This window comes from Paramisgurnus dabryanus, chromosome 8 (assembly GCF_030506205.2).
Source record: "Paramisgurnus dabryanus chromosome 8, PD_genome_1.1, whole genome shotgun sequence".
Classification (NCBI taxonomy): Eukaryota; Metazoa; Chordata; class Actinopteri; order Cypriniformes; family Cobitidae; genus Paramisgurnus; species Paramisgurnus dabryanus.
In genome coordinates this window covers 928,342-944,297 of record NC_133344.1, presented here as the reverse complement: position 1 = coordinate 944,297, position 15,956 = coordinate 928,342, and the positions used below count along the sequence as shown (strand labels likewise).

The window sequence follows — 15,956 nt, the reverse complement described above, 5'->3', positions numbered from 1 at the left end:
TCTCTGTCGAGCTTTGACATTGATGCTGTTTCTCTTTATTTACACGACTGTCAACCTCCAGGACTTTTAAAATAAAGCATCACCTTCATTTTCTTACTGTTTGTGTGTGAACTCATAAAACTGTCAGTGTGTCATTATATTATACTACACTGTAAAAAAATTCCGTAGAATTTACAATGTTATTGCAGCTGGGTTGCCGGTAATTTACCGTAGATTTAAATTTATGTTATTTATTGGCAAGAGTTTGTTCAAAGTTAAATAAATTTGAAATATTAACAAGGGTTTATCTTTACAGAATAAAACTATACAATAACAGCCTCATGCAAAGCATTCTGGGAACCAGAAATCATCATCAACCTTTTTCAGTTTTTTGCTCCAGATTTTGTTTCCCAGAATGTTTTGCTTGATGCTGTTTTTTTAGTTTTACTCTGTAAAGAGGAATACTTGTAAATGTTTAATGTTAATTTAACTTTGAACAAAATGTTGCGATTAAAAAACATAAATGTAAATCTACGGTAAGTTACCGGCAACCCAGCTGCAATTTCTACGGAATTTTTTTACAGTGTACATACATATCAATACATTCATCTCTTACATTGACATCAAATATTCAGAGGAAATAGATGAAATGTGTTTTTGTATTGTTGTAGCTCATGTGTATGTGATAAACAGATTGTTGACATGTTTATTATGTTGAAGATTTCATTTCTATCACTGACTGACAGCACTAATAGTTTGTTTTTCTATCTCTTCATCTGACACTGATGATGATCTCATATCTGATTGACTTTCTCTTTCATTTTTATTTAGGACTCATAATCAGAGACAGTAAAGATGTAAAGATGTCTGATCTTCAGTTTGATCTGATGGTGAATAAGAAGACACAATAGTGACATCAATTCCTCTTAACCGTATGAGTTGATTATTCAGTACAGGATCTGATCTGTGACTTTATCTAAATCTGACTATTTAAATTTTGACTATTTTTTATTGAAGTTTATCAATGTCTTACTGAAATAGACAAAGACAGATGAAAGCAGATGTTGCTCTTTCAGTATTGATGAGGTCTTTCCAGATGTGAAAGCTGCTCATTTAGACGCTAATCCTCCTTCATACCAACAGAGATGAAGACTTTTGATATGAGCACTGATAACAAAGACCTACTACAAATAAAACAAACATAAAACAATGCTAACTATAGTTAAGTCATGCTTGATTTTCTTAAGGACAATTCATCTCATGTGCATTACATCTCATGGTGCTTTCATTCTTCACTCATTCATGTCAGTACAGTCTGTACACCAGCGACATCTCGTGGACTTTGATTGTATTGCATCAAATGAGTCATTCTGGACCAAACCCCAACTCAAAAGTAATATTTAATACATTTATAAACTGATGATTTTAGCCCTGCTGATGTAAAACATTTCTGTTAGTGTTGATGTAAAACTAAGAGTAAACACAAGGTGTCAGAATTTATGTGTGAAACAGGTCGAGTCATTCACTGTCTCTCTTTCATCTTTCTCTGAATCTCTCTCTCTCTCTGTGACATGAAATAAACATATTCAATAATCTAAACTTTACTGATATTAATTGTGCAGACATCAGTTGTATGTCGTCCTGATTACAGTCCTACTGATGACCGTAAAGATGAAATGAGTTTAATTTACAGTTTTAATACAGTGACATAAAGTTTAATAAAATGATAAACTTGACATTTCAGCTTTGGTCCATCGCTGTTGATTATCTGCCAGACGCTTTCTGAACGACAGAGTCAAACTGCGCCATCTAGTGGACAAACACAAACTTTGTACTATAATAAATACTGACTTTAATTAAATAGGCCTAACTGATTTACACAGCACTTTATTTCATTATATTAATATTAAAACAATCAAATACCTGAACAGTCTGTGAACAATCATCCAGAATTCTCTCATTTAGACTCCTGAAGATTGTGTCATGGGTGGTCTCATCAAGGAAACGTAGAGATTTGAAACGGGGTTCACTATCATTTTAGGCAATCCATGTGTGCTAAAACACGGTCTCATTTTCATGATGGTAGTTTGTGAAGTTGTTACAGGATACATTTCCAACCATTTGGAATGAGAATCTACCAAAATCTTTCTCAAGGGTCCTGTATAATCCACATGTGTGACCAGCAGACATCAGATGATCACAGTCAGAACGCTCGTGTCGATGGTGCCGGCCGGTGATCAGACCCACACTCTGTGTCTGAGCTGTGATACGAGACAGAGCTGTGATCAGACCTCATATCTGATCATGTGACAGTCTTTGTGTCTGTAATGTCTCTCCTTACACACTTACGTGCTACAACCTGCAGGTTAAGGACACAGGTGCTCTTTCCTATGATGTTTGACGCAGTGCACTGATACAGGCCGGATGTGCTGGTGCTGATGTTTCTCAGTGTCCCTGCATCTGATCTGAGAACAGCACCATCCGTTATCTTATACATTTCATTCATCTGCACATTCAACACACACTTTAGATTTCAGTGGAGAAAATAAAGAAACTGTGAATAATGTTTCTATTGTCTATGACACACTGCAGAATAACTGTAATAACACAAATGTCCTGTAGGTGGCAGTGGAGGCGGAGTTTTCTTTACATCTTTATAATGTCTGATAATTATCTTGATATTTTGTCTTTTTATTCAATGAAATGTTTATGTTAGCACAATTATATTTGATCTACAATTAATCTTTTAAACTAAAAGTGTGTGTTTTTTAAGACCTCGCTGTGTTTATTAAACCAAACACTTGATAAAGTTCACACTATGATAAATACATGAATGTAAATGTAGTTAACACAAATAATAAAATATCACTTAGTCTACATTATATTAAACTCATATGACTTTATTAGGCTTACATTAGTTTAACAAAAGAGGAGTAATTTTGATTTGAGTTTAATTCTTGTTAATGCTGATGTGCTCTTTGTTTCATGCAGTGAATGTAAACATATTGACTCACATTAATGATTAAGTCTCGTTTATAAATTAAATCTGTTAAATTATTTGTAATCAGATGTTTAATGTTTGTTTACTGTCAGCAGAGGGAGAAACACCTCAAACACTTCCTCATACAATAGTGACGTCACAGATGAAAGCGAAAGTAAATTGTTTCGTGTTTGTCTTCCGCCATTTTAAACAGGTAGAGTTGATTTCTTAACATATCGATGATCAAAGTGATTAATATAACATGTATAAACAGCTTTACATGTATTTTTGTGTGTGTAGTTGATGTAAAAGTTGTAGTATTTTGAGAAAGTGAATCCAGTCAGATTGTGATGACAGCGAGTATTCAGATGTGTTCAGGTGAGATGAGACGCTTTTCACTTCCTCATTCATAGTTTCTTTAAATGACAGATTCACTCTTTTAAATTCAATCATTTCTTATCTTAAAATTACTCTCAAAAAGTTGATCTATTAATATTTAAAGTCGTTGAAAACATTAAGAGACTCCAACATTATTTTCAGTTTTCTGAATTTACTGTTTATAGGTTTGTGTTTAAGTAAAATCATCATTTATGTTATGTTTTAAACATAAATCAAGATGACATAAATTTTTAATCAACACAATAGTAATGTTTTCACTTGTATTTCAGGAAGAGTTTGAATATTTGATGAATATTTGATGAATAACTCAGATTTTTAATGACATCTTTCATGTTTCTATAAGCTCAGTCTTTTACATCGTTGTTCAAGTGAGATCAGACACTTTTTACTTCATCATTTATAGTTTCTATAAATCTTTATTCATTTATATTTGTTTCTTATCTTAATATTAGCGTCATTTATTGAAAGTTTTCTTATCATAATTCTTAATTTAATTTGTGTTAATATTGTGTTAATGTGAGGAAATGTTGTGTTGACGCAGTTGTTTCTTCAACACTCAGGATTCATTTATCTGAATTATAATGTCTGTTTATTCACTTTGATTTAAAGTTTATTTTGTGTCTGAATGTTATTTTCATTCAGTATCAGTTGTGGAGATCAGATTGATCAGATTCACCTCTGCAGCTCCATCATGGATCAAACACAAACATCTCCAGGATGCAGGTACTTTATATAAACACTTTAAAATATTAAAATAATACAAATCAATTAAATAACCTTTATTATTATTAATAACCTTTTAAATAAACTTATATGAAAATATTATTTTTATAGGTATTATTTACTATAATGGCTCATTTTTATAATGACCATCTACAAAAAATATTAGTAATGTAATTTAAAGTATTAAATCTGTTGTGTGTTATAGTTCAGATCATCAGAAGAGATCAGATTCAGAGTTCAGTTGTGTGTCTATGAAGAGTGATGCGTCTATGAAACAACCAATATACTTTAAGAGTGAAGATACACGGCCTGATAGAAGGTATAAAAAAACTCTGAAACATGATTATAACTTTTTTGCAAAACAGATTATTTTTCTTGTCTATTATACTTGTGTTTATGGGCAGAAAATGTTATTTTCAGGGCTTGACATTAACTTCTTTGCTCACCAGTCAAAGTGGCTAATTGTTTTCAAAAGTTACTAGCCACTGGCCACAATTTTGTTGCTGGTAAAATAAATTTTATATGATTAAACTTGGCACCCAAAAATGACTGTAATTTGAGTAATGTTACTTAGTTTAGCTAGATTAAATGCAGATTGACTTTCAAATGCAGACTGACCACCCATTTTTTTTTAACAATCATGTATTTTGTCAAAGAGATGAGAAATTATTCTTCATTATCAGACATATTCATGCAAAGAGACACATTAAATTTACAGTTTTTGTATTAAAATCTCTCCACTTGCTGTAATTGTTTACATTGAAATGTATAAATATGCTGCTATAACTGGCTATAAGCTGCAGATATCCTCCACAGTGCCATTTCAAATGTGCGTGCACTTTAGATTCAAGTAGATTTGATTGGCTGTCATTGGTTTATCGTTCATCGGTTAGAAAAAAATCGCTCGGCAAGTGATCACAACGATACTTTTACTTGTGTCTTTATTGTTATAGTTGTGGTGTGAACTCTACTATTCTCTTTAAAATCAAAGGATTTTTAAAACTTTATTTTTTATAGTTATAGTTATAATGGGAACCGCCCTTTAAGTGATTCTTCATTTTCATTCTTGCCATCCAGACGAATCATAACAGAACCCGACTGTAAGGGGAGAAAGATTGAGCAATTTGGGAATCAACTACAAGACTTCAATAAAAACATGAGTCCTCATTTCAGGTAAATCATAGGATTTTAATTTATTTTTAGAGACTAAAAAAGGTTGACCACATGATACTTAAAAAAAAACATTTTCCATCCATATTTATATGTCCCGTGTTTTGTGATGCAAAAACAACATTTTGCTCTGTACTTTTTAACTCAAACTTGTGTTCTTATCTAATATATTACTTTTACTTTACAGTCATGACTCTGATCTTGCTGAAGTCCTGAACACATTCAGATCAAATCTGAGGAAGAAGTTTGAGTGTTTGTATGAAGTAACATCAAATAAGAGAAACCCAACACTACTGAATGAGATCTACACAGAGCTCTACATCACAGAGAGTGAAAGTGGAGAGATCAGTAATGAACATGAGGTGAGACAGATTGAGACACAATCCAGAAGAACAACAACAGAGGAGACACCAATCAAATGTAATGACATCTTTAAACCTTTACCTGAACAAGACAAACACATCAGAAGTGTGCTGACAAAGGGAGTCGCTGGCATTGGAAAAACAGTCTCTGTACAGAAGTTCATTCTGGACTGGGCTGAAGAGAAAGAGAATCAGGACGTCCACCTCATATTTCCACTTCCTTTTAGAGAGATCAATTTGATGAAGAACAAAACACTCAGTCTTTTAGATCTTCTTCATCTTTTCTTCCCACAAACAAAAGAAATGAAAATCTTCAGTGATGAATATAAAGTGTTGTTCATCTTTGATGGTTTGGATGAGTGTCGTCTGTCTCTGGATTTTCACAGCAGTGTGAGGTTGTGTGATGTAAGTGAATCAACCTCAGTGGACGTGATGCTGACAAACCTCATCAAGGGGAATCTGTTTCCCTCTGCTCTCATCTGGATCACCTCCAGACCAGCAGCAGCTGATCTCATCCCCTCTGAGTGTGTTGATCGAGTCACAGAGGTACGAGGCTTCACTGATCCACAGAAGGAGGAATACTTCAGGAAGAGAATCAGTGATGAGAGTCTGTCTGATCAAATCATCTCACACCTGAAGTCATCCAGGAGTCTCTACATCATGTGTCACATCCCAGTCTTCTGCTGGATTTCAGTCACTGTTCTAGAGAGAATGTTGAGTAAAGCAAAGAAAAGAAAAGAGATCCCCAAGACTCTCACTCAAATGTACACACACTTCCTGATCATTCAGACAAAAATCAAACATCAGAAGGACTATGAGAAGAAAGATGAAGACATGATCTTCAAACTGGGGAAACTGGCTTTTAAGCAGCTTGTGAAAGGCAATCTGATCTTCTATGATGAAGACCTGAGAGAGTGTGGCATTGATGTAGCAGAAGCATCAGTGTACTCAGGATTGTGTACTCAGATCTTCAGAGAGGAGTTTGGTTTGTATCAGGGGAAAGTTTACTGCTTTGTTCATCTCAGCATCCAGGAACATCTAGCAGCTCTTTATGCTCACCTTTCCTTCACAAACAAATACAGATATGTGTTCAAACCAGGTCAGTTTTCTATAACTTTAAAACAGCCTTCATTTTCTGAGTTACATTATCGAGCTGTAGATGAATCTTTACAGAGTAATAATGGACATCTGGATCTTTTTCTGCGTTTTCTTCTGGGTCTTTCACTGGAGTCCAATCAGATTCTCTTACAGGATCTACTGACACAGATGAGAAGATGCTCCTACAAGAAAGAGAAAACTGTTGAGTACATTAAACAGAAGATGAATGAGAATCTGTCTACAGAGAAATCCATCAATCTGATTCACTGTCTGAATGAACTGGGTGATGATTCACTGCTGCAGGAGATTCAACATTATGTGAGATCTTCATCAGTAGGAAAGACCAAACTCTCCTCTTCACAGTGGGCAGCTTTAGTTTTTGTGTTGTTGACGTCTGAGCAGCATTTGGATGAACTTGATCTAAAACCATTTATTGGAGATAAAAATACAGCAGATGAAGTTCTTGTGAAACTGCAGCTTGTGATTAAAGAAACCAAAAAACTATGGTAAGTAAAACTAACAACAATCACATGACTGTTTACATATTAAAGCAACACTGTGTAGTTTTCCATGTAAGATTGGCTTACGGCTCCCACATGAGGTTGAAAAGCCCAACAGTGCAATAGTGTTGCTTTAATACAATTAATTTAATTATTTTATGATTTTATTTTGAACTCTTACTTTGGAAGAATCTTTTCTAACAAAAGTCATTTTCTTAATGTTGTACATAAATCAGCAGTCAATCTTAAAAAAGTTCCCAACATTCTGCCAATATAAAAAGTGTTCAGTTTTCTTGACGTTATAAGAATGTTTCTGTGTTGTCTGAACGTTAGATGAATGTTACATTCTACCATTTTCAAACGTTATGACAATGTCATGTTTTAATGTTCACACAATGTTTAAAACAACAACTGTTTTCTTTATTGACTTTTTATTGCTTGTTATGTAAATGATAGAGAAACATTGCATTTTATTATCTACCGACTGCTACAGAATTACACTAACTTTACATTACCATAACAAATGTGTTTTATACACACAAAGTTAACACAACCAGGGACAGTGGCGGTTCTAGACAAATTTCACTAGGGGGGCCAAGGAGGGGCCAGTGTTTCACCAGAGGGGCACATTAAAAAAAAAATGGCAAGAAATTATATTTAAAGATTATAGGGGTGGTTACAGTAATTAGTTCAAGACAGGACTAGGCCTTAGTTTAATTAGGAAATATAACTAGTTTGAACAAACATGCCTTACTAAAAACATTACTTGTGTGCATTTTGAAGCAAAACAAATGGCATTGATGTATTTTAAGATATGGCATTGCAAGTTGTTTTCAGTTTGGACAGCTATTACATTTATTTTAGTCTAGGACTAGTCTAATCCCTTTCCGGGAAACCACCCCTTAAACTTTATTTTACTTTACAATCATATAAATAATAGTGAGTGCAGGTGCAATCATCTCCCTTGTTCAGTCATGGCACTGTGATTAGGGAGTCTGCCATTACGTCAAACGTTAGTTACCTAAAAAATCCATGCAACGCAAAAACCAGTGGGCGTCGATGGTCCCTATGTTCCCTTACCGGAAATCACATGACCTTTTCTAAAGGCCTCCAACCGAAAAACATGTGAGCCTACTAAATAATTTTTATGAAATGCAAACTTTTATAAAAAAAAAACGTTTGTTTTAGTTTACATATAAACAAACATTGCTAGACAGTTAGGGACCACAATCTACTCAATATTTAAAATAATATTTATTTGAAATTGTAAACATTTTTATAAGTAACATTTAATAATATTCCTCCAATTTTATGCATGCATATGTAAGAGCATACAGCGCTTTTTACAATGTGTAAACTTTAAAAAGTAAGCGAGATGTTGGTTTTGCCGGTTGTTGATGAGTAACAGCTGTGAATGATCACAATGCGCTTAAGCAGCCACGTCACAGGAGAACAAGTGAACAGTGTCCCAATGTCAAGTCAGCTAGAGTCCTTACCAGTGCCCAAACCTGCATACACATTCACAACATCGGGAGCATGGACGAATTGAGACACTCGCCGAGCAGCACCCGCAGCCAGCTACAGTGGTTGGGTGCGCCGCTCTAATTTGCCCGTGAAGAATGTTGCATCGCATTAGTTCCGCTTTTGGCGTTTGCGTGTAAAATCAAAATAAATGTATACTTTTTTATTTGGTCAGCACAGGGTGGCCACAGGGGTAGCCAGGGACATGTCTACAGAGGCACGGGCTACCCTTGGCCTCTGTGTAGAACCGCCACTGACCAGGGAATAAATAGCAAACAAAAAGTCAAGAGTCCAACTAAAACAATGATCAACACCATGGTGACTTTAAATGAAACAAATCATCAACATCTAAACCTAATAAGTGAATTGTGTTTTCTACAGCAATATTTTTACAGAACATTCAGAAATAATGTTTTATAAGTTTTAAAATAATAAAATGCAATGTTTCTCTATCATAGGGCTGGTCAATATGGCCAACATTTTTATCATGATATACTTCTTCATTTCGGTCGGTACGGTATAAATCCAATAACGGTATGCATATTAAAAAAGCCTCAGTAAAAACTGCCAAGAATGCCTGCAATGGATGTCTGAACCAAAAAACAAACCTCTGAAAAAAATTGGCCAATGAAACCTTCTCCTATAAAACTATATCATATTTAAAATAAAAAAGGGATAAATATATTAATGTTCACCTTTAATTCGTGTTTATCCTTCATACAAAAAAGTGATATCACTGTCCAGTAAACCAGACTTTCAGGCTCAGCTTAATAATATTATAAGTGCACCCTGAATGTCAGTCAGTAATAAATGCTGTAATGCAGGCGTCTCAAACTCAAACAGGCTTGGGGCCATTTCTGAGATCGACATCTCATAGGAGGGACGAAGAGCTATTTTAACATTAAAAAGAACAATTATTCATTTTACATTCATAAACTATTAAGCATTTTTTGCCACTGGGTTGTGTTTTGATATATTATGGATTTCTTCAGTCATAGTATTGACTTTCATAGTTCCATCTGTGTTAGTCTATAGTTTTGATCAATTTGCTATTATAGTAATATGTGGAGAAAATATTAATAAGTCAACGTAACCCTAAAATAATTGTAGCATTTAATGTTACATACTGTAAGAAAAAAAATGACTGATCTACTTGTAATTGCTTAGCAAGCTAGATAGTGATATATTTCTTGGGATTTTGGATAAAATAGGTTTAAATTTTGAAGAAAAAAAAGTTAGTTAAAAGTTAGTTACAAAATCTAAAGGTATATCATTATAGACCAAGGTCTTGGCTGTTCAGCAATTTACTGGTGCAACCTCCCCTGTTTTTTTTTTTTTTCATAAAATCCACAGCAAAATCACTAGTGTTAAATGTACACTCGGGCCGGTTGCACCAACAGGGCTTTAGTAAGCCTGGTCCTAACTGCTAAGTAGGTCTTAGTTAAGACCAGTCTTTAGAGTTGATCTAACGTCGGTTGCACCAACCAAACTTAAGCCTAGGCGTAACTACGCCCGGTCTTAGCGTTGCGCGTTCATGTGTTGTTTACCAGCAGCGTGCGTTGCTAGGTTACGCTGTAAACTATCTTCCGCTGTTTCGTTGTAACGTTAGCCGTATCGATGGAGGAGCAAAGAAAAAGAAAAGGAAACTTCACCGACATTGAGATACGAAAGTTAATAGAGCTGTACAGTCAGCACAAACACACACTGACTGCCAAGCAATCAAACACAATTACAAACCAGAAAAAACAAACAACATGGAGACAGATAACAGAGGCGATTAACGATTGCTCTGACTCCGGCTGCCTTAGGACAGAGAGCGATGTAAGAAAAAAGTGGAAAGACCTCCTGAGCAAAGCAAAAAAAGATTTATCTGCAAAAAAACACCACCCGACCGGCGGGGGTCCTCCCCCAAAAACTTCCCTGTACAGTACCATAATTGTGGATATCTTTGGAGAGGATTCCCGGGCTTTTATTGGTTTGGTCGGTGCGGAAAGTGGCGGTTCCGACATGCAAGAAACCCTTGTCTCCCCAGAGATGGCTGTCGATCACTCAATCGAGAGTGTGAATTGTGAAGGTGTGTAGCCCATATTAGAATGGCCTAAAATAAGGAATTTAGTAGTTGTCAGATAACAATAGGCCTATGATAGATTATCTGTATTTTTAGACTCGATGGAGGACCCAGTCACTCCACAAAGTTCTCACGAACACAGCAGCGGTGCACCACCGGTGAAACGGATGAGGAGGCTGGATAATCTGCAGCAGACACTTCTTGAGAAGGAAATTGTGAGAGTGGAGACTGAAACAAAAAAACTACAGACCGAGCAGGAAAAGTTAGAACTTGAAAAACAAAAAATATTGTTAGAAATACAGTTGCTCCAACAACAGATAAACAGTTCATCTTCGCCTATTTCTGAAGATGATGGGCGGTCTTTTGTATTTTGTAAATAAGCCTTATGGCAAATTGTGTACAATGAATCAATGACAATTATATGTAAATAAAAGAAGTTTATTATAGACCTAGTGGGATTTCTTTGTGGCTTATTTGTATGGTTTACAACCTGCAGATTATTGGCAAAATTATTTTTAACATTTATAAAGCATTAATTATGCGTGTACGGACTAGTCGTCCACCGACATCTTCATGCCCTGCATGGTCCACAGGGTCGACACCTTCCTCCGGCACCGGCTGATGGTGTTGCCTAGGGAGATGGATCATCTTGGTGACACAGATGTTGTGGAGGACAGTGCACGCTGCTATTACGGTGCAGACTCGCTCAGGGTGCATCCGCATTTCTCCATGAAGACAATAAAACCTAGATGAAATAGTCAATGATTAATGTAAAACCTAAATGTGTCACTTTTTTACTATTAATATATGAGCAAAACTTGGCCACTAAATATGTAATATTCTTTTTTTTTTTTTTTTTTGACGATCGCCATATTCATAGTGAACGCGCATATATAGAGAAATGCACATAATGGATTACATAATCAGAGAATAGCCTTTGTCTTTTCGTTTCATTATTTAGTTTAAAGACAGTTCAAGCTTTGTGTATTTGATGTATTTCTCATATCTGTGTGAGGCATAAACTGATTTTCGTCAAGTTAGGATGTGTTGCAATCTCTGCCTCCCTCTGTTGGCGTGTTGAATAAAGAAAACGCATTTGTGTGACGAAGTGCCCTTTTCGGGGCTCCGTAGAAAGGAAAAATACAAAATATAAACAGCATATAGTCGGTCTGAGTGTAATAATGATAATGACTGTGAGTAATAAAGCCCGAGTTCACTTCTGCAACCAACCGACGGATCAGTTTCACTTTGTTTTATTTTTGTTATACTCCGGCTCTGTTAGCCCGGATCTCTAGACGCAAGTTACCTGTCACGAGCCAAGTATTACGAGCCTGAAAGCAAAAAGGTAACACTGGGGGCACGTCTTGGGGTCGTCTAACAAGCAAGAAGTAAAATAATAATAAAATAAATAAAAGTTCGGCGGACGGAATGACGGAGCTCGGGGCTAGAGCTAATAATAATGCTAGCGCTGGGACTACGAGACCTGTTGAGATGGAAACCTTAAACTTAAGCACCAATCCATTTCTAACGGATATGAGAGACATAAATATGGACCCAGTTAGTCACGGGGACGGCCGATATGCCGACAGCACCAACCCTTTCGCGGCTGGCACAGAACGAACATTAGCCGCGGCCGGTGCAGCTGTTTACGACTGGATGCCGTCATTCAACCTAGCTCCACCCCCCACACCACCGTCATCACGGTTGACTAATCCATTCCTAATGCCTGTGGAACCTCAGAATGAAACAGCCGGTGAGTCCACATACTCTTATCAACAAACATGTGACTATTCAAAACGTATAACATCCAGCTCAGCTGCAGCTCTACCGTACAGTATATATAACAATAGCCACACTCCAATGTTTGCCATTTGCAGTACTAACCAGCTAGCTAACCCGTTCACTTCCATGAACTGTACGGCACAAAACCCATTGCTTTCCCAGTTCACTTCGACACCTTTTTCACCCTGCATGCCCCGGCTCGTGGAACGTAGTGGAGTAATGAGCTATGATGATAACTATGCCTCACACCGTGATCGATGCCAATATGGTCAGTCAGCTGTGGGAAGGGCTAAGTCGACACCACGGTTATCGCACACAGAGCCAGATGTTGAAATAATGGACACTAGTGATGATGAGTATTATGGGCATAAAGAAAGAATTCCAATATTAAAGCCAGGCCACTTTGACGGAACGGGCTCCTGGAAAGACTATTCACCGGTTTGAAAGCTGTGCAAGGGCAAACCATTGGTCAGAAATTACAATGGTGGTTCAACTGAGATTCAGCCTGACTGGCGCGGCTGGAGCTATTGTGCATAAAAATCCCAGATCTGACCGTTGGAGCTATTGGCGAATTGTTGCTGAAATAGAGACTGCCTACGGGCCACGCTCCGACCATGCGGCAGCCATTGGCATCGAACTAAGACAGAGGGTTAGGGGGCAAAACGAAGCCTTACACCTATTAAGAGATGATATATACGAGAAAGTGTCCATTGTGTATGCTGACCGTACAGAGCTGGAGCAGGATGCCATCAGTGTGGAGGTTTTCACCAATGCCCTGGCTGACCCTGAAGTGGTGCAAAAATTACTGGAGAAGCAGCCACGCACCTTATCCAGAGCATATGACATCGCACACAGTTACGAGACCACCAAGAGGGCCGCCAGAACGGTCACACAGTTCATGCAGCCTGGCCAACGCGGTCTCGTAAACCAGAGAGCCAGGGCTGCCACCGTACGTGAGAATAACAGCGGGCCAGCTTGAGAGGAGCCAGTGGGGGTAGCTGTTTGGTCCATCGACTCGTCGGAAAGGGCTGCAGGATTTAATCGGCAGTGGCGCCAGAAGAGAGGCACAAATGTAAAAATGCCTATGGAGGATGTTCAATGCCACAACTGCTCCGGTCTGGGACATATCCAGAGGAACTGCCCTTCCCCCCGTCGACCCAGACCACAAGGTTGGACAGTCAATAAAAACACAGCACCTGACACAGGTACAGTGGTGACCTGTACTATGAGTCAGGAAGACGACATGTGTGTTAAAATATTGGTACACGACGTAGAAGTGTGTGCGCTGCTTGACTCTGGCGCTCGGAGGAATGTGCTGCCCCTCCATGTCTTTAACTCTATTACCACAGAGACCAGAACCCCAATAGAGCCATCTGTCGCACAGGTCTTACAGGGTATTGGCCCCAGTGGTTTGGCAGTGCTGGGGGAAGTCAACCTACCAGTACATGTTGGCAGCAGTGTTTCTAATGTGAACTTTATTATTGCAGACACATCAGAGAACACCGAAGTTATCCTGGGGCACCCTTTCCTCCTTCAGACAAGTGCCCAACTGGACTATGGCCGCCGTGAGATAACCCTCTTCAGCGAAAAGGTGCCTCGTTTTAACCCAAACCATCAGTCCCGGGTGCACATTGTCAGAGTAGCCCGCACAACAGTGTTGGAGTCTGGGTGTGAGTATGTAGTGCCTGGCACCACCCACCTGCGCCGCGCTACGAAGGGAGACCTGATGCTGAGCCCAACCAAGAGTTTCATTGAAAAGAACCATGTTCTTGTGGCTCACATCGTCGTGCAGGCACAGCGATCGACCAATGTGCCCATCAGAGTCTTTAACCCTGGTGACTTACCTGTCACTTTGAAGAGAGGCGCTGTGGCGGGGATTCTACAGCCAGCTATGGTGTTGGGGAAAGTGGAGCCCCAGCCACCCTTGGCCCCATTGGCCCTGGAACCTACTGACTCTGTCTGTGCCTCTTTACCTAGCCACCTGGAGGTCCTGTATTACGAGAGCTGTGGTGGCCTGTCCAAGGGCGACCAGCAGAGGTTGGTCTGCTTGCTACGGTCTTACAGTGATGTCTTTTCCACGGGGCCCACTGACCTTGGCCGGACAGGACTTGTGCAACATGATATCCTCACCACCCCTGGTCCGCCTGTGAAACAGCAACCGCGCAGGATCGCTAAAGACAAACAAACTGCAGCAGACCAGCAGGTGGAACAGAGCCTGGATACTGGTGTGGCCCAACCCAGCAACAGCAGCTGGGCTGCACCGATCGTTATGGTCAGAAAGAAGGATGAGACTTTGCGGCTATGTGTCGACTACAGGCCCCTAAACGAGAGAACCATAAAGGATGCTTATCCATTACCCCGCATCCAGGACACTTTAGACACACTGTCCACTGCCAGGTACTTCAGTACACTGGATTTAACATCAGGGTACTGGCAGGTGGAGATGACGCCGAGAGCCCGGAAAGCTGCTGCTTTCTGCACCCGTAAGGGCCTGTTTGAATGGAACGTGATGCCTTTCGGGCTGTGCAACGCGCCGGCCACATTCCAGAGGCTCATGGACCGTGTTCTGGTGGGGCTGCAGTGGGAGACCTGTTTGGTCTACCTCGATGACATAATTGTCTTAGGGCGGGACGGAACTGAAATGTTAGAACGGCTGGGTCAAGTGTTCGACAGACTACGCGCAGCCAACCTAAACCGTCAAACCGCCAAAGACTGGGGAATTGGAGCAGTCCTCTCCCAAGTGCAAGAAGGTGAGGAGAGAGTACTCACTTATGGGAGCAGGAGATTGTCAGCCACTGAGCAAAACTATTGCACCACCAGACGAGAACTTCTGGCAGCTGTCGAATTCACCTCTCATTTCCGGCAGTACCTGCTAGGGAGATCATTTATCATACGGACTGACCACAGCAGCCTGCGCTGGTTGACTCGGATGAGGGAACCCGAGGGCCAACTCGCTCGCTGGTTGGAAAAACTGGCAGAGTATGACTTCCAAGTGATCCATCGCCCAGGGAGACACCACCAAAACGCAGATGCGCTCTCCAGAAGACCCTGCGGAATGTCCTGCCCATGTACAGTGCCAGAACCTAGTCTTCATAGTCAGCTTCAACATAAAGGAATTCAGTGCAACATGGCACAGAGTCCAGCTGCAGAGGATGCTAGAGAAACTCCTCCAGAGCAACCTCCAGTGGGGGTAGTGGACATTGCCAGTGACAATCAAGCTGGCTCTTTGTTCCGTCCAGGTGTCTACAGAGTGAGTGAGCCAGTCCCAACCAACCGGTTTGGTGGTTGGACTCGAGAGGAGTTAATCAAACCCCAGGAAGCTGACCCAGATATAGCACCAGTAAAAAAATGGATGGACAAAGGGATGGGCAGGC

General features: G+C 39.3%; 1 protein-coding gene across 1 annotated transcript; it reads left to right on the top strand.

Annotated features, from left to right (window-relative positions):
- Window positions 1-3,144: 3,144 nt before the first annotated feature.
- On the top strand, window positions 3,145-7,480 carry LOC135770629 (protein NLRC3-like). The gene is made up of 5 exons (XM_073815511.1): window positions 3,145-3,173; window positions 4,001-4,081; window positions 4,287-4,400; window positions 5,159-5,254; window positions 5,439-7,480. The coding sequence occupies exons 2-5, from the start codon at window positions 4,050-4,052 to the stop codon at window positions 7,219-7,221; spliced, it is 2,025 nt and encodes a 674-aa protein (XP_073671612.1). The 5' UTR covers window positions 3,145-3,173; window positions 4,001-4,049; the 3' UTR covers window positions 7,222-7,480.
- The last annotated feature ends 8,476 nt before the right edge of the window (window positions 7,481-15,956 follow it).